The sequence below is a fragment of the Gallinula chloropus genome, assembly GCF_964237585.1.
Source record: "Gallinula chloropus genome assembly, chromosome: 2".
Classification (NCBI taxonomy): domain Eukaryota; kingdom Metazoa; phylum Chordata; class Aves; order Gruiformes; family Rallidae; genus Gallinula; species Gallinula chloropus.
The window spans coordinates 74,709,021-74,732,541 of NC_140086.1; the positions used below are offsets into that span (position 1 = coordinate 74,709,021).

A 23,521-nucleotide genomic window follows, 5' to 3' on the forward strand; every position below is an offset into this window, starting at 1 on the left:
CCCAGCAGCTCCATGATTAAGGCATCAATGACAGCAACGCATGCTGTTCTTCAATGAGGACATTCTCTAGTATAGCGGAAGACCTACTGTACTGGACAAATAAGGAGCTACTTCAGAAATAGAAGATATTACTTGGCATGCTGGATGAGCCAGTGAAGTCCAATGCAGAGAAGGAACCACTGGAAGCATTTCCTGATGGTATCAGTCATGCTGTAAGGGAGAGCAGTGAACCCAATAGCCTCATGTACCCACTTATTATGGAGATGTGAGACAAAAAAATGCTGTATGGAGTTTTAATGTATAGTTGAATCTATGTTCTGCTATGACAGTGTTGTTTTGGTTGGAACAATGGAATTGTTCAGGCTGGAAAAGACCTTTAAGATCATTAAATCCTACTGTCAACCCAGCACTGACAAGTCCACTTGGACGGTCTTGTGGATGGACTGGTATCTAGGTGTTCCTTTGTCTTCTTATATGTCTTATCATGAATTCACTGAGGGATGTGCACATACACACACACACAAAAAGTGTGGCTAGTTGCAGATATATATATGGAAAAACAGTGAAAGCAAAAGGCACTGCATTGCCAGTGTACTTGGCAGAAAAAATAACCAGAAGTGCAAAAATATAAATAAAACCAACATAATTCTGGATTTTATATATTTATAGTCACCTACTGGCTGTACTATAGCTTGTGTGTGACTTTGGATAACTTATCTAATTCCTTTGTCCTTCAATACTCTAACTAATGACCAGCATACTTTATTTGCCTATTTGAACTGTAAAACGTCTTTTATTATGTAAAAATGGAGTACAAGGCAAAACCCAGATCCACTCTTTATTAGTGCTTACATAAATGAGACAAGGTGTTTAAAAAATAAGTGTAGCAGTGAAAAATAAACTAAGGTCAGCTTATATGCACTTCGTAGTTGGGGGTTTTTTTGGTTATAATTCTACCTGCATATTCCCAGTAAATTGCCATAGGTCATTTTCACCTAGTTACATTGTTAATGTGAAAATTCAGCTTTTGGCCCACCAGTCCTGCAGTAGGATACATTAAATGAGACACTAAGAGAATGAAGGAAGAATGGTTCCAATATTTTAGGATGAATTTGGAAGAAAAATTTTTTTCTGGAAAAAAATTCCATCAAAGCTAATAGTGAACATATGCTACCAGAGAGCAGGTCCCAGGCTGCAGATCCACTGAGCACGAGTCAGCCTCAACTCTGTGTTACAGAGCTGTGGCTCTTAATTCAGGCAGTAACATTTTATGATCTATTCTGTCAACAGGAATTCCAGCATCTTTAAGTCACTCAAGTTCAGAGCTTCTTATGTACCATAAACCGCAAATCATTTTGATGATAATTGCATAAGTGAGGCTAGTATTGGACCACATGATAAGCATGTGGAACACATAGAAAATATATTAAAATATAGCATTATTATAATACTGTGACTGCATTACGTTACTTATAAGTCAATTTTATATTAACATTCGATCTTATGCATGTCTCAACAGATGCTTATAAGAGCTTTGAGAAAAAAACCTAGATTCTCAAAAGTCCCACTGAAGGATAGGTATCAGCTAAAATAATTCTTCTTTCCCTATATCACCTGTTCTCTCTGTTTATTGTTGCCTTTGCAGACAGTTTTTTTCATTTGATAATTTTCTTTACTGTGACACTCAATTTTTTTTTGCCTTTGTGTTGTTTTTTTTTTTTTGCTCTGCAGTTCTGTGCCACGCTCGGAACCACACCTTGCTGCTCCTTTGACAAACTGTTAGAACTGGGTCCTATTTGTAAGTCCTTACTGCTATTTTCTAAAATTGCAGGTACCACTTTAAACCATGCCAAGTCAAATATCTCAAGTGTGGGGCACAGGGGGAAATGTCCAGCCTCTTTTCAGTGGTCTGTGGGGACAGGACAAGGGCTGATGGCTTCAAGTTGGAGCACAGGAAGTTCCGCACCAACATGCAGAAGAACTATTCACAGTGAGGGTGACAGAGCCTGGGACAGGCTGCCCAGGGGGGTTCTGGAGTCTCCTTCACTGGAGAAATTCAAGACCCGTCTGGATGCCAACCTGTGCGACCTGTCCTAGGGAACCTGCGTTAGCAGGGGTGTTGGGCCCAATGATCTCTCAAGGTCCCTTCCAACCCCTACGATTCCATGAATCTGTTACTGTGTGCATTAATACCAGTGATCTATAAATCACAAAGAATACATGAAGCTTGTATACTAAAATATTTCTGCAGAAACCATTCAGTGACTAATCAAAACTATCACTTTCTTAACCTTTCATTGCTTGCTCTTGCATAAGAGTCTCATTCTTTGAAATAAATAGTTTGCTGCACATAGTTCATAAGCATGTGCATATTTTAATACATAAAAAACCTGTTTAGAAATGTGTTTGTGATTCTTGAATAAGAAGCAGATAGCACAGCTAGAACTGTAGCTCCTCTTGCTGAAGTAGATAGTTTTATTACCATAGAAATGATAACCGCATCTCTAGATACATCTTTTAAAAGTGTATTTTATAATGGTTCTTGAATCAAAATAATAAAAAATATTTTATTAATATTAGTAAGATAAACCTAGTCATGTAAGGACTCTGTTCCAGTAGAAGTGGGAAAGAAAAGCAATATGTTATGTGTACATCTTCATGTATTAACAGAAACCCAGATGGTGGAAACATTTAATCTCTTGATTTAATTTTAAATTGTGAAAACAATAGCATCAAAGAAAAATCTCTCAGACACTTGGGTTCATGCAAATTAATAGAGCTTTTTAATTTGATGCTTAATTTATTTTCCCTTCAATTATCTTTTCTTTTGTTCTTTTAGGTAAGAAGGAAAATATCTGGATGCATATTGATGCAGCCTATGCTGGGAGTGCATTCATCTGCCCTGAATTCAGGCACCTTTTAAATGGAGTGGAGGTGAATAAAGTGTTTCTTCTTTAGCAGTTTGCTAAAGCAACTACAAGTTGCTCTTTTAAAGTATCTGTGTATTTTTTATGCATCCAACATGAGAGGCTCTTCTCAAATCTTTGAGTACTCTCTGCCCTACAAATCCCTGTATGTTCTATTACATTACTTACGTTTATATAATTTTTACTGGTTTATTCTGGGAGTGAGTTACCATATTATGTGAAGCTTTGCCATTCAGAATAGGAAGTAGTAGTGAATCAACAAAGTGTCTTACAAAATAGAAAACAGGAATTTTTTTCTCAAATATCCAGAAATACATGTTTATAACACCCTAATTTTACATTACACACACACAAATAGAAGCCCAGCAAAATAATGAGCTCATTATGTCTGATTTTCTGCTTACATCCTGAAAGTCATATAGGATACAGCCAGTGGCTGTATCTCAAACAGACAGGGTTTAATAACTAAGAGAGCTAAATGAAATATTCCTCTAACAGTACTCCTGTTCCTTTCCCCCTGCCTCGCTAAGCTGCTTGGCATTCAGTTGCTTAGATAAGAATACTTCAATTTCCTGCTGCTCCCCTCAGACAGTCAGATAAGTCCTTTTCTTCCATGTCAGTGGAGAAAATATTACTGTTTGGTAGAGCCAGAAGTTTAAACACAGCACTGATAGGTAGTGACTAATGAAGAAGAGGAGGGAAACCCCCCTAACAAATAAAGCATTTCTTTCTGTCTCTTTTTTATCTGCAAATGAAGCTTGCTGTAATTTCCTGTGGGGGAATATTTTTTAAATTATTGTTATTGGTTCCTGAAGGAAATGAAACAGCATACCTTGTCTGGGCCAGCATTTGTCATAGAGTAAATATTTAACAACCACAAATAGGTTTCTTACCTTACATAGTACAGGGAGATAGCTAGATAGATGTATAGATAGACAGACAGACAATCTCCTCCTACGAGAGCAACTGATAACTGTTCACAAGTGACAGGGAAGGTTATGAGAAGCAAATGAGACTAGGAAAGTGCTATATGAAGTAGTCAGACCCTGGTGCTGCAGGTCTCCTTTGTAGGGCTGACTGCTTCTACCTTTGTTAGCACACAACCCACAGCTGAATCCTTTCCCCCATGATGTCCATCTTACCTACCTGGCTTTCCTCTGATGACACACCTGAGCATATGCCAAGTAAAATGGGCTGTTGGATGATTTCTATATGCATGTACTGTGAATGCTTATTCTGTGTTGGTTTCTCTTTTGACTTAGATGAAAAAAATGACTGCTACTAAAAGAAAATGCCCTAGCAGTAAAAAAAACCCCAAACCAACCCCATTTCCTGCTCAGTTGTAATTTTTGTGAATGAATGTGATATGCATATTCCGAGCTAGATATATCCTCTGTCTCTCTGTATGTATTTTACGTGTGTATGTTTAATAGCCTTGGAAATAGAAAGCGTAGTGGATTGTTATTGGAAATTGTGATATGAACCACAGTGGATGTTCCTGAGTATGTGGATTTTTGAGATATATAATTTTTAAAACATATGTATCTACGAAGTATAATAGTTAGCAAATTCTCAAAATGTTGATAATACCAATAGGCTAGCTGCACACCTAACTCGAATCCCATCCCCAAAATAAATGATTTAACTATAATAGTTCTTAAGTAAAGTGACATCAGCATGTACGTTATCTATACTGCAGGAATTCATTCATAGTTATGATGTACTCAGACAATTTGACAGTTGTACCATTAGCACACAGATCCTTTTCTCTTTCATAATTCTTTTATTTATTTATTTATGTATCCATTCTCAGTTTGCAGATTCATTTAACTTCAATCCTCACAAATGGCTCCTAGTGAATTTTGACTGCTCTGCTATGTGGTAAGTATTACAGTAAAAGAAAACTTTGCAAGAGGCAAAACCTAGATGTTAAATTAGTCTGCCTTTTAGCAGTAGACATATATTTAGCTTTCTCTATTGAAATGAGGACTTCTGGGTAGCTTTGACTCTTGTAAATTATTTACAAAATTCACTCACTTAATCTGAGTTACAAAAAAGTCAAATTTAGAAATATGCCTGAGCTCTGCCTTGTGTTCCAGAGACAGAGAAATCCTGGAAAGTCTGCAGATTCGTACTTGCTCCATTTGGGGACTGTTTGAAGTATGAATGAAAAAAACTCCTTTAAGGATGTTAGTGTAATGAACAGCATGCTAACCAGAGCTTTTTCTTCTTTTCCATAAAGTTTCTTTATGTTTGAGCCTTGATTCTCTCAAAAGCCTTTCTGACAATTCTTTTTAGATTTGGCTGTTGAAAAAAAAGTTGTTTTCAAAAAGGACTATTTATGCAATTTTGTACTGATTTTCAACTTCCCCAGACAACAGAAGAGACGACATTTTGATATGAAAAGATGCCAAAGTAGAAATCAAGTAGACATACTTTGAAACAAAGTGACATAACAGAAACAATAGCAGTCGTAATTATAGATGATCCTATTATGTCCCAAACTGGAATATCCAGAACTCTGTGTGTACCAACATCATGACTAATGGTACTACAGCAAAACAGCTATTCAGACTGTTTATCAAAACCAATGGAAAGATTAATTTCAGTCATAATAGGGCAAAATTTACATAAACGAAAAAAGAAGGGAAAACTTGGGGTTAAAAAAAAGACTCTAAAACATCATCCAGAAAAAGGTCATGTTATTTAAAAGAAAAAAGAAGTCTGAGACAGTGGTGACTCAGGTACCTTTGGTTAACCTTTGGCTCATAGGTACTTCAAATTTTCCAAGCCATTATGGTTTTTTTTTTCTTTTCCTAACAGTAAATGGCTTACGTTTTGACCCCGATTCATCAGTTGTACCCGTGATTAATCCAATGCTCCAGTTTATAAGTATCTCTTCACTAACTGTATCTCTCTGTATATAGAAACAGAAAGATGGTGGACCTCCTTTGTTAGTTTCTCCCATTTTTTCTCATCTCTCAATGACACTCTTAACAAAGTAACTGCTTGGAAATGAGAAAATACATCATCATTCTCTCTAATGTTTGTAGAACAATTAGAGGCCAGAGTCTAGTCCCTACTGGTTTCATTTCTCCTTAATTCTCCTGTCAGTGGAACGATGTTAAAAGTATTTTATCTGCCTTTCCAGGAACAAAGGTAGCTTGGTTTTTTTAGGTAAGCCATTGCACCAAGTGCATCTTTTCATAGGTAGAAAGTTTCCATTACAAGGAATCTCAAGAAACCTTGCAACGTCTCCTTACTCAAATTGAAAGCTTCACAACTATAGCCTTCCAGGCTTAAATTCAGCAAGGCATCTATGCATAGGTCCTAGTCACTTAATAAGGAATGAAGTATATTTTAAAATCTGAACTCTTTGACTTGAAGGCGAATAAATCCATCGTTCAACTACTTCTAGAGCCCCTGTCCAAAATTCACCTCTCTTACAAACTGTAACACTACCTGAAAAAGTGAAATGTAGTAATAAAGGATGAAGGAAAAGTAGCTGGATGATGAACACAGTAGAACACTTAGTCCTCTTAGGATCCACGGGAAATATTAACTGTGATACTGTAACAATACAGAAAGAGTTCAAGAAACAGTGAACACCACTTCAGAATCAAATTAAGATGAGTTCCATTGATGGACAGGCTTCTAAATCACCCAGGCTCCTCAGCACTTTGCCTAATAAACACTCCCATTTCTTTTCTCTGCAAGTTGATTAAGATAATCTAGCCATTAGATCTGTAATGTAATTATTTCACTACTCAGTGCAATACATAGCACTGATGTCATTAGGGATTTGGAGGCAATTTCATTGTAAGCCTATTGTAAAACATTCTCAGACTTGTTGATGTAGGGAGAAAAGCAGTCAATTTCCTATAAAACGGAATTTAATATAGCCACTCCGAGGGGGGTGGTGGTGGTATTTTCCATATTCAAATGTTAGGGTCCTCTGGAAACCTTGCCTTGAAACTACCAGTCAGTTTTGCCTGACTTGTTTAATTTGTTCTCTGGAATATTATAAGAAATTTCTTCTTTCAGACAGAGTGAAAATAATCTTAGGAAGTCTTGGTATTTTTGCTCTTCTATTACTCCTTCAAGGGTTTAAGTGCTAACTTTTGTTTGGGAAGGAAAGTGTTTGCAGGTAATGATTATATGTAGAGAGGAAGTGACAATTTCCTGTTGGTTTGTAATAAAAAGTCACCTTTATGGTTGTTGTATCTATCATTTAAAATGGGCAGAAGAGAACGAGGCTTTTAAAAACTGCAGGGGAGCAATCCAAGTCAGTCACTTTCCACAGATTTTTCACTATTTTCTTGACCAGGACTTTTGTTGTGCATTTTGTATTATAAATACTTAATCTGTGAATCTGTGCCACTCAGGCTAGGTCTTAGTAAGCCTGCTAGCATAACATCAAGCCTTAAATAATTCTAGTTTATCACTGACATTTTGGAAATATATAGTTACAATCCTTCAGCCAGTCAGGGGTCTTTGCAAGGAAAGTTAAGAACCTTCTGTCTGTCCATTGCCAGACCACACAATCACTTACTGCAGAGAAGTTTAAATACATAGGGTGAAATCTAGACATGGTGTATAGAGGTGCAACTCAACTGGTTCATACACATTGATGTCCAGGCTTTGGATCTATTTTAGTAATCCTTTTAGGTAGTTTTTCATGGTTGCCAGATTAAGACCCGTGAAGTCCCCAGATGGAACAGACATTATCTTTTATAAGCAGTAACTTCACTAAGGAAGTGTAAGATGACAGCATTTTTATAGCTTCTAGGCAGCCAGATGTTCCTGCAGAGTAGTTATGTGTTCCATTGTTGAGCACAGCATATTACAGAAGAAGGAATGAAGCTCTCACAAGACAGCTACTGGCATTGCCTATAACTTGGGTTAGTTACGTATGGAACAAGCTACTAAAACACTAATATGTTAAAGTAATAAAATGCATCAAATAAACTACAGTAGAATAACTTAGGGTTTGTTCACAATATCTACTCTGATTAAACTTGCTTTCAGATAATAGTTTATTCCTTCTATTTTCATCACATAAATAAATTGCTAATTGCTTTTATTGAGACTATTCTAAATGTCTTTTACTACTTTGCATGTGCATAAGCTTACTTAACTTCAGTCACATACTTTCCAGACCTGATGGCAAGTACTTTGTTAACCTTAGTACTCTCCTGACCACAAAAGTGTGAGGTCTTTTTGTTTATTTGAATAAGACATCTAAGAGAATAGTCTAGAAGTGGATAAAATGGGGAGCATGTACTGCCTGCGCGTTTATACTTACACACTAGCATGCTGGAAATTAGATTTTTAATCAGAATTTTACAGCAAAACATTAAAAACAAATAAAAGACACCCCACCCCAAGCGCACAGAACAACATGAAGGGGTTGAGCTTTTGTTAGTTTGAGTGTTGACATAACTATTGCTTACCTTCTGAAATATCTATAGGCCTAATATAATTATGTAGCAGTCTCTCCCTTTTTGATTTCTGGTTTCTTCTTTTCTTGCCTCTATAAACCTCATCATTTGTAGAGGTGAGTCAATCCTACACATAGAGTGAAGCACGAACCAGCAAAATCTTGTTATTTCCCACTGGCAAAATGGAGCTTGGTCTCTCTAAAAGGGTCACTCTGGCATTTGAACCTCAGTCCAGTTACACCAGCCGCCAGTTGGCAATAGCAAGGTATGCCTCTCGGTTTTGCATCGTGCCTGGCAGTAATTGCACATGGGATCCAGCTAAGGGCAGGGTGGTGCAAGAGGGAAGCCTGACCCTGGATGGGGTGGGGGCTTGCCCTGCTAGTGCCCGCTGCAGCCACTACGGCAGGGAGAGGCAGTGGCCAGCATCCACAGAGCCTCAGCGTGGCTGTGCACGGTGTCTAGGAAGCCACAGCTCTTCCCACACAGCTTTGTGCTGCAGCAATTTCAAGGCAACTTCTGTTGACTGCAAACATTAACATTGCTTCACTAGTCTCACATTCTGGTGTGAGTGTCTATCACCATAAAAAGATCCTCTGTGTCTGTTTCTTGTCTGTTTTTAAATATGCAGTCGTGCAGTCATGCTGCCCGTTCCTGCTGAGCCTTACACTTAACTACTTGTAAGTACAGTACTGATATGGCTGTGAAAAAGCACTGAAAATGGCACAGGCTGTGCTCAGGAAATATGCCAGTTTAAACACATTCAATTTGCCTTCACTTCTTGCGGAAATCTAATCCCTTGAATTTTAATTCTTGAGTTTCTCAATTTGATTTTTTTTTTTTTAATGCAGGGTGAAAAAAAGATCAGATTTAACAGGTGCCTTTAAATTAGAACCTCTTTACCTGCAGCATCACCATCAGGAGTCTGGTAACTCTATATTTAAATGAGCTAATTATTAATCTGTTTGCTTATCGGTACTTAATGGAAAAAAAGGATCTAAGATGATAACCGAAATTCTCAAAACTACCTAAGTTGTTTAGGAGCCTATTTCCATTTCCAATCTCCCCCAAGGAGTTAAGCTTATTAAAATGCAAGCACACATCTAGTGAGATTTTAGTTGGTATAAGAAGCAGTTGATGGAAAGCCATTTTATAAAGCGTTGCATTTATACTTTTGCATTGGGATTTCCCCAGCTCCAGATTTACCACCGACTCTTGGTAGGAGTGTTGAGAAAATTCTTAATGATCCTTTGGTAATCAGATAAACCATACTGGGCCCTGCCTATGGAGTCCTGCCTTCCCCAACACCTCTTTTCCGAGAATAGATTCAAGATAAGAGTTGTTGTTAGGGCTTCTAAAAAAATCTGTGGCCTTTCTTCTTAGCTATGCTATCAAGCTGTGATTCAAATTTTCAAATTTGACTGGATGATCTCTTGAGGTTCCTTCCAACCCCTATAGTTCTGTGATTCTGTGAAATACCCATGTTAGGAGAAAACACCCCCTGAAACCACAAAGGGAAGGTGGGCTCTGTTTACTACCTGTGCTGTTTGGAATGAGAGCTGTCTGGGTTGTTACCCTGTTGCTCCCATGTTCTAACTGACTGGAGAGAGAATGAGGTAAGTGCAGACTATCTGTCCTTCGGGTACAAAACGCTCACATAGAACTTACAAATCATAGGCCCCTTACAAAGCTCCTTACTGGATTAGTGCTGCTCCTTACGCACACCGAGCAACCGCGGAGTGCCGCTCGCCATCCCCAGGCACGGTTTTACGCGCCCCGTTAATAGCCGATTACTTGTGAAGAAGGTCGCAGACCTGCGGCCTCAACGCGTCGTGCAAGTTCCCTCATCGCTTTCTCAGGAGGGTGAATCACACGTGGATGTTCTTACACTTTTACTCTACCTCATATTTTTTTTTTTCCTGGAATTGCTGGTGGTGATCTGTGTTCAGAAGTGCATTCTGCATTCTTCTCTCTCTGCTATGGCTGTGAACTTCTAAGTTAATACTATCCAGAACATTTAAATTAATACTGTCCAGAATTCCACCATTCATTAAAAAGACCCAGAAGAAACGGATTCCCGTGCCTTAATCCTGAACTGGCAGTAATATTGCATTTTATTCCTTTTCTACATTTCCAAGGAATGCAAACAGAGTAGAGTGTGATAAACAGGGAAATGCCAGAACTCTGGAGCTGAGGCTCACCCTCCAAAGTCTAGAATAGCTAGGAAAAATATATACTGGGGTTTTTTTGCCTTTTAAAATGAAAAATACAAGTTACAGCAAGTACACTTACATTACTAGCTTTTGCTTAACATACGTGAAAAATACTTATCCTGAGGAGAGATATCTAAAGTGAAAATATGTCCTTGTGACCACTGGCAGTGCTGATACAAGAACCTTAGGTTTCCCCAGGTTCAATAACACCGGAAGCAAAATCAAACCTTTCTGAAAAACTAGGTGCTCTCAGTGAGGCCACCTAGTCGACCTGAAAACTCCCTGAAATCTCCCCAGTTGGGGACTAAGTTGTGCAGCCTTCCTCTTGCTGTCAGAAGCTGTGACAGCACATTATGTGATCTGGACATCATGACTCCAAATTGATCAGCTGATTACTAGCAGTACTAGTGATGCTAATTTTTTCTATGCTCTATTCCCATTCCGTATCAATTTTCTAACGAGCTGCACAACACTTTTCAAGCACAAATGCCTCCAGTTAAACTGTTAAATCCAAACCAAGCTTATGTCTTCAATAAAAATAGTCACATTTGTAAAGGTGTTAGGCTGGTACAGTTCCTATTGATCCCTGTCTGCTTTACAGGGAGGGTGGCAGCACTCGCAGAAATAGGATTTGTCTAAGGCATGGTCTTGCTTGCTCAGGTCTGAGAATTCCAATCCTGGTTTATAAGGCAAATGAAGTAGCATTTTCGAATTTGCTCATCTCTCACTCAAGAATTTAAATGAGCGGAAAAAATATATCTATCTGTGAGCAATTGCTCTTAATAAGCATATGGCAATTATGTGTGACCCCAAGGGGAAAGTCTTTATTTTGTCATTAGTTATAATTTCAAGTGATCTGCATTATCACACCAGGAAGATTACACTAACTTGCCTGGCAACCCAGGATATAGGTCAAATCCTAATGGCAGTGCTAGAAGAATGCAGCTTTATACTCTGTTGTGAATGCCACGTATACTCCCACAATGCAATTCCCCCTGGTTAAATACAGATGTAAGACCGAGGCTTGTAATCAAGGACTAATCATGGATTGCATTCTGCTTCACAGCTTGTGAAAGGCGTTGTTGTGGATCATTAGACATAGCCCCTTACGGGAGCGTAGGATTATTTATCTATCACCAGTTGCTTTACTCTCTTTGCTACCAGTCTTGCAGCTGTCAAATGAAAATGGCTGCTACAAGGCAGAAGAACATGAGCATTATCAAATTACCTCAATACCAAGCTGAGACAGCCAGGTTCATTTCCTGAAATCAGGGAACAGGTTAACAGTTGTTGGTTGTTGTGTGTGTGGGGGGGTTTATTTATTTTTTAGATCTGGAAAATAACCTAGTAACAGGCTAAAGAACCAAATAGCTCTATGTTGTGGGGTAGAAGGATCATGGTTCTTTCTTGTTTTGGCTTCTCTGATGAGAGAACATTGGCCACAGAGCTCGTAACATAGGCAATACAGTCTATTTACCTCCAGAAACTACATAAATGATGTAAACTGATCAAATTCAGAAGCTACAGTTCTGTACAATACCTTGTGGTTCATAATTCCACTTAGCCAGCACTTTCCCTTGGAATTGCAGTACATACTTCCCTACAAAGCTTATACTCCACTGCAGAATAATAAAGCAGAATAAGAAAGCTAAGCAGATGCTTCCACAGTTTCTTAGAGAAGTCCTTTAGACTTTAGGAAGGATAAGAGAGTTTTTTTCAATAGCATTACAATAGTTGTAGGTTTTGGCTGTTTTGATGAAGCAACATGACCATTTTTTTTCTTTAACTTCCAGGCCTTGTAACAGATTACCGGGTAAGTACAGCATCAATGTAATAATTAATACTATTACTCTTATGCACCAATATCTCCAGGACTTTTATTTTCTATTGCTATCATAAACCTTAAAAACATATGTTTCTTTAGATTGCTAAAGTTTTAACTTTCCTCAAGTTGAAGTTCTATTTCTTTGAAAAAAAAAACCTCCACCCAACTGTTTAAAAGCAGAAATCATCTTGCATGTGTAATATCTCAAGGTTTAGGCAGTAGAACGAAATGTCCTAAAGATATTTTTCTCCTTAACACAGTGAATAATACATTTTTTAAATGTACTTGTGTTTCAACATTTAACTGGTGGAATCACTGTTGTTTTGAAATGGAAAATGGGCTTGTCATTGTGGATGCCAGTCCCACAACTCTAAGCAAGCCAGCGTACATGAGTTTCTCAGACACATATTTTTCCAAAGCCTTCAAGGACAATTCAGGATGCAGAAAGAAAATTTGATTTGCCTTGTGACCCTCCCATTCTGACACCCATCTGCTTTTCCAATTTTCATGTGAAAATTTCGAGTGTTGAAGGGTCAGACACTTCATGTCTATTAACTAGAAAGAGACATTTCTATTGTCATCTGACCCACCTCTAACAACTGCCTGTAGGATGTGGCAAATGCGGCACGCGATCATCGCGGAACGTACCAATTCTGCAGTGACTTCTAATGTGGCTGTCCTCCCTTCTCCTTGGCTTGCAGCACTGGCAAATCCCCCTGGGAAGGAGGTTCCGCTCCCTGAAGCTCTGGTTCGTGCTGAGGATGTACGGGGTCAGGGGACTGCAGGAGCATATCCGCAAGGTGACTGAACTTGCTTTCCTGGGTAATAGGAAGGGAAGGCAAGGGAAAAGGAGCTTGCTACCTGTCTACTCCCCATGACTTCTGCACTCAACAGAGAGCACAGACAGCTGGTTTTGGGCAGCTGGGTTCCATAGGGGTGCTGCCTGTTAGTAACCAGAATTTCGTATCATGGCAGGATTGAAACTGTCATCTGTTTTGTGTTAATCTTTAGAGAAGACGCGTCTAGGAATCGGGAATTTCTACAATGTGGGACCATAGTTCCCTCTGAAATTAAGCCAGAGCACTTTAATGGTTTTAATTGGGGAAAACATGTTTATTCATGACTTCTTTATTTTATTCATGTGCGTGCCTTGATAACATCTTTACATTAGGATTAAGGTCATTAGGCTGCATTTATGATACAGTAACTTTGTTGGCATGTCTACCTCTGTTGTTTGTTTCCTGTTTAAAATCCACCTTGTTTTTTTTTAAAAAGGATGTGTACTATTTACAGTTTAACATTGCTATGAATAAGTACTAAGTTTATTCTCAACGTAAAAAGGAAGGGGGGGGGGAAGGTTATCACAAAAAACACACCTGGCGCCAGTCTGAATTATAGATATACTTCCTCCATAGCAGCAAAGTCAAATTCAAGCATACCTTTCATCTTTATGAAGTTTAGGGAAACTGCTAACAAGGAGAGATCCTTGACTTGGCTCTAAATATTTACAAAAATATCCATTAGCTCAGAGTCTGTTCTAGTATACCAAACTTTCTGCAGACACACATTCCCTTCTGTTGTGGTACTAAACAGATTAATTCCTAAGAAAGGCTTTTTCACTGCTGTAAAATCGCTGCATGAGTCAATCTTGACTTGAAAAGGTTCTGGGATGAAGGGTACCCTCTTCGCTTCACATTTTTATCACACTATAATTTTCAGCTGGCTGTACGTATATCTGAGTTGGATTTTTATCCTTAACAAGGCTTCCAGAAATTAATTTAGACAAGAGTGGCAATCCTGATGCTCTTGTTCCTTGTGGCAACCTGATACATACCCTTCCAATGAAAAACTGATACAAGGCTTGTTAGCACTTTACTAGGGTACCGTTTCAGTTTCTAGCGGGTTTCTCTCTGAGGTTAGATTTCTGGAGACTGCAATTATTTTAATATGATGCCAAGTTTTTAAGTAGGGCTAAATCTCTCACTGGGAAATTGAGGGTTGGAAGCCCCTTATTAATTACGCAGCCTTTTATCAGGCTGATTTCTACAGGTCAGTGTTTACATTCAACAAGCTCCCTGTTACTCTGTCTCCCAGACATTTCCCCAACTGTCCAGCCAAAAAGCGCTTGTCTTGTGATGATCATGGCTGAAGACTGATTTGGGGGTTTTTCATACTTTTTGTGGTAACACAGTTCAGTAAGGCTAAGCAACTCCAAAGCAAAACTCCATTATGTTCCCTTATTCGTAAAGGTAATTCAGACCACTAGACTTCCAAGGGCTTGTTGAATCGAGCATGGATGTTTAATGTTTCATTAAAGACTAAGGTGTTCCCTGGTGTACAGAGAAAATACGTTATTACCTTAAGTTTGCAACTTTGAATGGGCAAGAGGGGTAATTAAGTGCAAAATTTGGATCACTGTATACATCTGTCAAACTGGAACCATTAGTTTCTCCTCACTATTCCACCCAGATTAGTGTTGATTAAATTCAGTGTGTTCCAAAGCTGCTTAAAAAAAGAAGTTGATTCTATTTCTAGAAGTTCTCTGTTGAACTTCTGTTTCAAGAAATATTTGCATTTCCTTTGCTCCCTCCTCTAACAATATTTAAGACCCAGGCATGTTGGTAAAGCTCTATCAGTAGCTGAAAAATAATTTTAAGACTTGTTTCATATCCTGTCTGTTTTCCTCCATATTTATTGTGATGACTTTTCTTTTGGTAGTGTAGTAATGAAGGATGTAAGCCAGCCTGATGTGTATTTTCAAACCTATTGGCAAGCTTCTGAACAAAAAGTAATTTGGAACTTCACTCATTAACTTCACTTTAACGTTGTCCCAGTGTCTGGCCTTGAGAAGCTGCTTTCTTTTGAACATGTCAGAGTGTCTTGCAAAGCACCGCTTTTATACTGCCATTGCCATGCAAAAGGACCAAAGGGCAGCCCTTGAAGGGATTAGCTGCTACTCTATCTTGTGTACTTGGGGCTTCTAGCTGTGTCTTGAGTTGCTAGAATTATTTCTGAAGCTGCATTTATTACAGTGGGTCATAAAGTGGACATAAGTAGAAAGAAGAATGAGAAGAGATGTAGGAACAGAGGCAGAAGCAGGTATTACAGCCTTCAAGTGGAAAGCAGGGTGGCTGGAGATGGGGAAGCAGGAAGAAGGACTCTCTCTGTTATTAGGGAGTTGCCCCAGGGAAAGGGCCTGGGATGCAGAAGAGCAGAGGTTTGAAACAACTCCTTGGGCTGGAACTTGTTTGAGAGGTAGCATGCAGTTGTACATCACATATTTTTCATGTGTCAATGTATCTGTGGTGGGGCATGGCATTCCTGTTCATGCTATACAACAGTAGCTAAGACATGCTTGTCCAGATGCAGGGCTGGGCTTTATTGAGAGATCTGGGACCCAGGTTTTCAATTCCTTTCTGAGTTTATACAAATCTCAATATAGATGCTATAGGGAAAAAAAAAGACACATCAGCTCCTAAGTCATAGAAAACTGTAGGAAGATTTATTCAGTGTTTATAGACTCTTAGTTAGGCTTCTTTTGCACAGCCAGGTGTTACTTTCAAAGTGATTTGAGATTTTCAACAGTGATAAGCTTCTGACATAATATGGAGGGGAAAAGCACTGCTTAAGAAGTCATCCTATTTGCTGTGTGAATAGCAAGCTTCTGTATGGAAGTCCAAAGATATCTGCAACTACCTCTTCACAAACTTTATTTTTTTCTGGATGTAAACTGCCACAAAAGTATTTGTATCTTTCTTTCTTATTTTTTCTCTTTTATTAGTATTTTTTAAGAAAAAATATGTTTGTTATGTTTGCAGCCTTAAAGTCTGCATCAAAATGACTAGATAACCACTGCAACCTGGCATTTGCCTGGACTGAGGAAGGTATTTAGGAACTGAAATATTCCTAGCAGATGTGTGACTTGGATTTAGATACAGTAATTTCTTCTGTTTTCTAAACCTTCCAGTTATGCACTCCTTTCCCACACAACATACAATATTCATAGAATCATAGAATGCTTTGGATTGGAAGGGACCTCAAAGATCATCTAGTTCCACCCTCCCAACCCCCACCCCGCCATGGGCAGGGACACCTCTCACTAGACCAGGTTGCCTAAAGCCCCATCCAGCCTGGCCTTGAACGCTGCCAGGGAGGGGGCAGCCACAGTTTCTCTGGGCAGCCTGTGCCAGGGACTCACCACCCTTATAGTAAAGAATCTCTTCCTAATGTCTTATCTAAACCTACACTCTTTCAGCTTGAAGCCATTACCCTTTGTCCTATCACTGAACTCCCTGGTGAACAGTCCTTCTCCCACTTTCCTGTAAGACCCCTTTAAGTACTGGTAGGCCGTAATTAGTGCTCCCCAGACCCTTCTCTTCTCCATGCTGAACAAGCCCAACTCTCAATATTAACCTATTGCAAAGTGTAAGTTTTAAAGCAGTTGGTAAAGGGGAGGACAGTCATCTCTCCAGGATGTGGGGAAAGAAAAACACCTTTGGAAGTAAGTCCCAAAGCCACAGAGGAGATGCACAAAGAGGGCAAACCCAACAACAATAACATTCCTCTGGACTGATTCCAAACACTCAGAGTCTGTATAAATGTGAAACCCAAATGGCCCATTTATAAATGGCCCATTTGCAAACTGCTGACCATATATTACTCCTCTGTAGGTTTAAGTCCTTGTAAAGAGCTTAGAAGTAACTTCAGAAATGTAGCAGTTAATGTTTTTAAATCCTTTATTGGATGGGAAAAAAAATCTTGCCTGTGCTGAGGATAATGAGTTCCATTAAAAATTAACATCAGAGATAGTATTTCAACTGGGGAGCGCCACAGTCCAAGTGGCTGCTGAGAAGACTCTTTTGACAGCATTTTCGTTCAGAGTGTAGTGGGATGTGAGCTAAGGCAGGCAGAGAGGTGAAATCTATTGGAGGAAAAGTATGAAGTGATCAAAGCTAGGCAGGTATGATGCTTATTTGCATGTACATATTAATGTATTCTGATGCTTCCGAAAACCTTCCTTCAATCAAAAACTATTTTAGTTCTCGAAGGCTTTGCCCCCCAAAAAAATTCTGTTTAAAGCACTTAAATGCAGAATTATTTGTATTTATACTTACATTTGCACATACACATACAAAACCCAGGTTGTTTTTTTTTTTTTTTTTAAATAGGGATGATATTTTAATGCCTTACAAGTTGTTGCAGTTTAACCTGGCAGGCAGCTAAAAAGGCCTTGCAGCCATTTGCTTACTCCCCTGCCTCAGCGCAACTGGGGAGAGAATTGAAAAAAGTAGCTCAAACCCCTTCATATGGTGCCAGTATCTCTTTTTTGGTTGGAGAACAGCAGGGCTCAGACCCTCCATATCCCCAGCTCCAAAACCCCAAAGGTCATCTTCGAGTTTCCCCTGGTGTTTTCTGCCAGAGACTCCAGGTAGGGCCATTCTTCCTGGCTGCTGTGTAAAGCATAATTTTTTTACTTCTGGCCCTTCCCAGACTGGCCCAAGGGCTACAGCGTGGACCGTTCCCTGTGTGATTTGTTCGAAGGCTTGTCACTGCTCAGGGCCCCATTTGAGACTGTTTTTCTTCTGGGTTACGTGATAGAGAAGTCTTGCAATCAGGCTGTAATTCAGAATATGGATCCTCTAAAGACCCACAATGCCAAGAAAGCTTATGTTTCTTATTTGTTAGTTGGTGGAGATATAGCTGCTACTTTGTTGATCATGTCCATTGTGATCTGACAATTCCCATTTTGTCATTTTATTCCCAAGAACAGGATCTGTTTTGTCCTAGCCTTATGGGACTGTTGAAGGGTGACCTGATTCTGACCACTCCCTGACTCTCCAGTTAACAAATCAACTTCTGGATGGGAATCAGGGAGTCTCAGTTGGTGCAGTATTGCTGCCAGTGTACTGTTGTGGTAGCGATTGGCACCTGTTGTTCCTTGACGCTGAGAAACCCCACAACAGAAGAGGTAAGGTGGACAGCTATTTAACTTCCTCTGTCTCCAAAGCAGCTATACCAAAAGCGCACCAGTACCCATTTTGTGTCCTTGAGATACACTCTCCTGAGGCAGTCTATGCCCAGGATGCATGGAGCCTCTGGGCCAGTCACAATGGTGTGCTTTTCCTAGTCATTCCCAGTTAGGTTCACTTTGGCCTCCAGTACAATTAGCTGCTGGGATCCTCCTGTCACTCCAGAAATACAAATGGGTTCCACCCCTTCATGGCTCGATGGCACTAGGGTACACTGGGCACCAGTGTCCACTACAGCCTTGTACTCCTGTGGATCTGACATATGAGGCCACCAGACCCACATAGTCCAATAAATCCAATTGTTCCTCTCCTCCACCTGGCTGGAGGCAGGGGCTTTCTAATCTTGCTCATCATATCTGCTCCTTGCTACCTGTGTATAGGGGCAACTGATAACTGGTGTGAGTTGTTTCCCAGGTTCATCTTCAGTGCCTGTTGCAGAAGTTGGAGTAGCGTAGTGCTTGCTGGTTTGTTTTCATTTCTGTCTCTGCCCCCTACCCAGTGGTGCTACCCACTGCCAAGCAGTGTATACTGGCCAGGTCCCAGCACAGTGTGGTGAGTTGTGCCTATATGGAATCGCCACAGAATTTTTCTTTCACTTTATCAGGGTCCTGTAGTTGATTGGGAGTGAAGTTCCAAAGCATTAGAGCTAAGAAGTTCTCTAGATACCTGCCAATATTCTCCCACATGCCATGGCACCCATGACTATCCAGCCTCAGAAGATCTCTGGGTGGTATTCTTAAGCAGCTGTTTAGCCCTAAACAAGACCTGAAACACATGCAGGAGACCTCACAATATGAACATGCTGGTTTGAACATCCCAAGGATATTCAGAATTCTCAAAATCTGTTGTAACTGTCCTGGAGGAAAAGGAGAAGGTGAAGGAGCGGGGCAAACGGTCTCCCCTTGTGTCTGCCCCATAGGCTCACTCTCCAAGGAAAAAAGGGAAAGAGTGTAATTATTAACAGTTTCTCTGAGATGGCTCCTGAAGTATGGAGATGACAGCAAGGCCAAGTACAAATACCAGATTAGTCTCACAAACAGTAATTTCATCATATCGTAACCCAGTATTACACAGTGCAACAGAACATTAACCTTGATCCATCTTGCGGAGATGATAAACAGCACCAGAGGGAATATGCACAGCAAGTCGAGCAGTGGACACATAATACAACACTGCAACCAGTGACTATCAAACTAATATAACAGATGCTTACAACAAATTTGTTGTAACACGCTTTGGTCAGATCTGTTGTCATCTCAAACCCTTTGTGCACCATGTTGGGCACCAGAACTATTATGGTTTAATCTGGCCAGCGACCTAAACAACTGCACAGACGTTTTTTTCCACACTCCCCTCACCCAGAGGGATAGAGGAGAGAATAAAAAAAGGGGTAAAACTTGGGTCTTGATGTAAAAACAGTTTAATAGTACAGAAGAGGAAAAGATAGCACAATTGTTCACCAGCCACTAACTGATGCTCAGCTAGTTCCTGAGGCATGGTGCCCGCTGGCTAACTCTCCCCAGTTATATATTAGGCACGATGCCACCAGTTGGGGTCAGCTGTCCTGCCTGTGGCCCCTCCCAGATTCCTGTGCACTCCCAGCTTTCTCATTGGTGGGGCAGTATGAGAAGCTAAGTCCTTGACTGCTTGGCAAAAAACTAACACATCAGTGTGTTATCAACATTATACTCGTGCTAAATCCAAACCGCAGCACTATACCAGCTACTAGGAAGAAAACCCAACACTATCCCAGTCAAAACCAGGACACAAATTTAGTGATTATGCAAGATATTTCCCTTAATTCTAAGTAACCAAATGAATTAGATCCTTTTCTTTTTTCCCTTCTCAGTGCAGAAAAGCAATGGTTATTTACTTGGCACAGATAATGATACATAAAAATTCCTTGCAAGCTTATTTTCTTCAATCTGCTAAATTTCACTGTGAGGAAAAGGACCGGTATTCCATTCCTACATTCCCAGAATTTTTAGTCTATTAATGCAGTCTGTGTGATTCCACTTTGGGAACCGGCATGATAAAGGGGTTGTCAAAATGATATTGGTAGAAACAGTAAGTGAGTAAGGTTCATGTGCATCCACTTTTTTGTTAAGTTATGTAACAACTTTAAATAAAGTAATTTGAAGAGGTCAAATAATATTTGAGTGTAAACTTAAAATTGATGCTGCTATGGACACAGTATGACACAAATGTCAAAACCAGAAGCATTTGGAGGGTTAAAATATCTCTAAGTCAGGATTGGTAAGTACACATTCGGCAGAAAAACTGAGAACAGCCTGTCAGTTTTTACATCTCCTTCTTTCCTATCCTTAATTTCAGTGCCTGTGGTTCTCCGAAGAGTTCTTAATCTTCATGATTTACCTGCCTGTCTTGAAAAGTTGACTCACTCAAGGCAGAGGTGACCTCCTGCGAGTTCATAGAATCACAGAATCATAGGGGTTGGAAGGGACCTCGAGAGATCATCGGGTCCAACCCCCCTGCCAGAGCAGCTCCCTAGCTCATATTGCACAGATAGGTGCCCAGACGGGTCTTGAATATCTCCAGAGAAAGAGTTAGGACCACGCTCTGTACCTCGAGTGAGGGTATGGCTCTGGGACTCACAGAGACATACCTAAGAGCCCTTTGGTTTTAGAGTTTGAACTTCCAGGCTTAATAATGTTTAACTTGATCGGGTTTAATCATGTTTGGTTGCCACAATCTCTGTAAAAGCAATTCAGGATAATAGCGCAAGGTTCAAAGGTGCAGGGCTTTGGGTAATTGCGTTCAGCACAGCTACACGAGTGAAACCGGAGTCAGCTCTCAGTAAAATCCAAACCCCTTGGTGCCCCCCGGTGGCATTACACATTATTGCTCCTCCTTGAGGCCCGCCACGGATAGCAGTACTAACTTGTGCCGAAACACCTACAAAACGCTTCCAGCATTTTCATTTATGCTTTACCGGATATTATCCATCCTCCCTTTACTTTATTTCTTTCAAACACCCGAAAAAAGCATTAGTGCAAAGTGAAATTTATAAGTAAACAGACAAATAAAAAGACATCGCTGCTGGGTACAGCATGGGTGCCGTGTTTTCTTGTAGAAACTACTTGCAGTAAGCCAAATCCTAAATGTTTGGTTTATTACACTTGTTACCCGGGTAAATCATTTCAGTTGGTGATTATCTTCAGCTGAGCAGGCCTCATCTCTTTGAATGTGGTGTATTTCTTATGGCTCTGATGTCCAAGGCCTGGTATACGCAGCGTGAAACTGCGCGGGGCTCTGCAAAAGGCCTCAGTTTGGTTAAGGCTGTAGAACACGAGGATAGGAGGAGTCAGGCAAAGGTTATTCAAACACGTGTGTGTGTTTCACATACATTTTCCACACGCTTATGTACACGAGTACCTGTACAGAGACACACGTACTTATGGGCAGTTTTCAGAGCTGTAAGCTCAGGATGTTTGTATTAGCAGAACATGCAAATGCCTTGAAGAGGGTCGGGCATTTCATCGGTCTGATTCCTGACTCAAAGACCTTTCACGCTAATTTTAGAGAGGATAAATGGATGTTAGAAACATCAGAGAGGAAGTGGTAACAACAGTAAGATTGGCTGGTTGCATAAGGTACTAGAATGCCCAATCTGAAGGCTCTGAATCAATGCTTTGATTCAATATAAACAATGTTTTCCTATTTTAAGAAATAAACAAACATCAGAAAGCTATGATTAAGGTTGCAAAATCTGTTTGTGCTGTTGGGTTTTTTTTTTTTTTTATTCTTTTCTGTAATTTCTGTTTTGCCTTGTTCTTGACCTTTTGGAAGAAGTTCCTGTGAGAGGAAACAATCCACATCTAACCCTGGCCCAAAGCTAAATGTTTCATTTTGGATTGAGATCTGTCCTTGAACTTGCAAAAAGGCAAACTGCAAAAGAAGGAAAAGGCATGGAGTTAGTAGTTTATTTTTAAAGAATTATTTATAATCATAAATACATAACAGTTAAGGAACAACTGCCTCCTGCATGCAAACTGTAATTCTAAGATGGTTGCAGCTTATTGTTTTATTTTTTTAGGGCAGTGAACACTGAAGTGGTGATAGCCAGTGTGAAGGGAGCTGGGTAGGGTACTGCAGGTACTTGATGAGGATATGGGGGTTTTTTTTCCATTTGGGAGAAAGCAAAATGTGGTATGAGTGTGATGCAAGCATCACTGACTGATGTTAAGACTTCCCAGCTGTTTGGCATGCCTGGTTGGTATTTTTCTTATTTTTTTGATTTTGGAAGAGCACAGATTATCTACATTTCAAAATAATGGTTCTGGCTTGGTGTCCAAAGTCACTCTTTTTTCCCCACTAAGTTTTAAACAGGTTGGATGAGGTTTGCTATGCATTTTCTTGATGCCACCACTTTTCTCAACTCGGCCTGAGCACCCTGGTCAGAAGAGTGACCAAGTTCTGCCCTTCTTCACAGCTGTTCTCCTATTTAAATGAACTCTTCTAGAAAGTGTATCTTTTCAGCTTCTTTTGCACTGGAACTGTGATCCTTTTCTCTACATAGATCTGTGCATCTCCCCCTTTCCTTACAACGAGTTTTGCACTCTTCAGTCATTCTCAAGCAAAACTGGGGGTGGTAGCCATCCTAAAGAAAAATTATTACAATTATTTACTGTTAATGTGCTATCATGACAGGTATAAAACTGTGCTGAAGTGTTGCACTGAGAAACAGCACAATACTGCCTAAGATGGACTGAGTTGGCCAATACAGAAATGGTTTGATATGGTCTCTGAAAGTCATAAACAGGGTGTTAAGTAAGTTAGCACTAACAGATGGCTGACGTGAACATTATCACGTATCAGAAGAAGGAGCTGAGGAAAACAGATTAGGGATAGAAACAATTTAGCACGTCTTTTCTCTTGATGAATCAAATGTATGCAATGTGAATAAATGTCTTTCTCCTCTCACTCAGCACGTTGGGCTGTCGCATCAGTTTGAACGTTTAGTCCTTCAGGATGAAAGATTTGAGATCTGTGCTGAGGTTGTCCTGGGACTAGTCTGTTTTCGGCTGAAGGTAAGGCAGCTAAGACCTCATATTTCTTCTGTAATATT

At 39.9% G+C, this 23,521-nt stretch overlaps 1 protein-coding gene across 1 annotated transcript in view; it reads left to right on the forward strand.

Annotated features, from left to right (window-relative positions):
- FIGNL1 (fidgetin like 1) overlaps nt 1-23,521 on the forward strand; it is a gene marked incomplete at both ends in the record, with an annotated part of 60,436 nt that overhangs the window by 21,787 nt on the left and 15,128 nt on the right. The window contains 7 exons of the mRNA XM_084260628.1: nt 1,732-1,798; nt 2,840-2,934; nt 4,741-4,808; nt 9,217-9,293; nt 12,372-12,391; nt 13,105-13,203; nt 23,382-23,483. Of these exons, the coding sequence (XP_084116754.1) occupies nt 1,732-1,798; nt 2,840-2,934; nt 4,741-4,808; nt 9,217-9,293; nt 12,372-12,391; nt 13,105-13,203; nt 23,382-23,483 (528 nt within the window). The remainder of the gene's footprint in view (nt 1-1,731; nt 1,799-2,839; nt 2,935-4,740; nt 4,809-9,216; nt 9,294-12,371; nt 12,392-13,104; nt 13,204-23,381; nt 23,484-23,521) is intronic.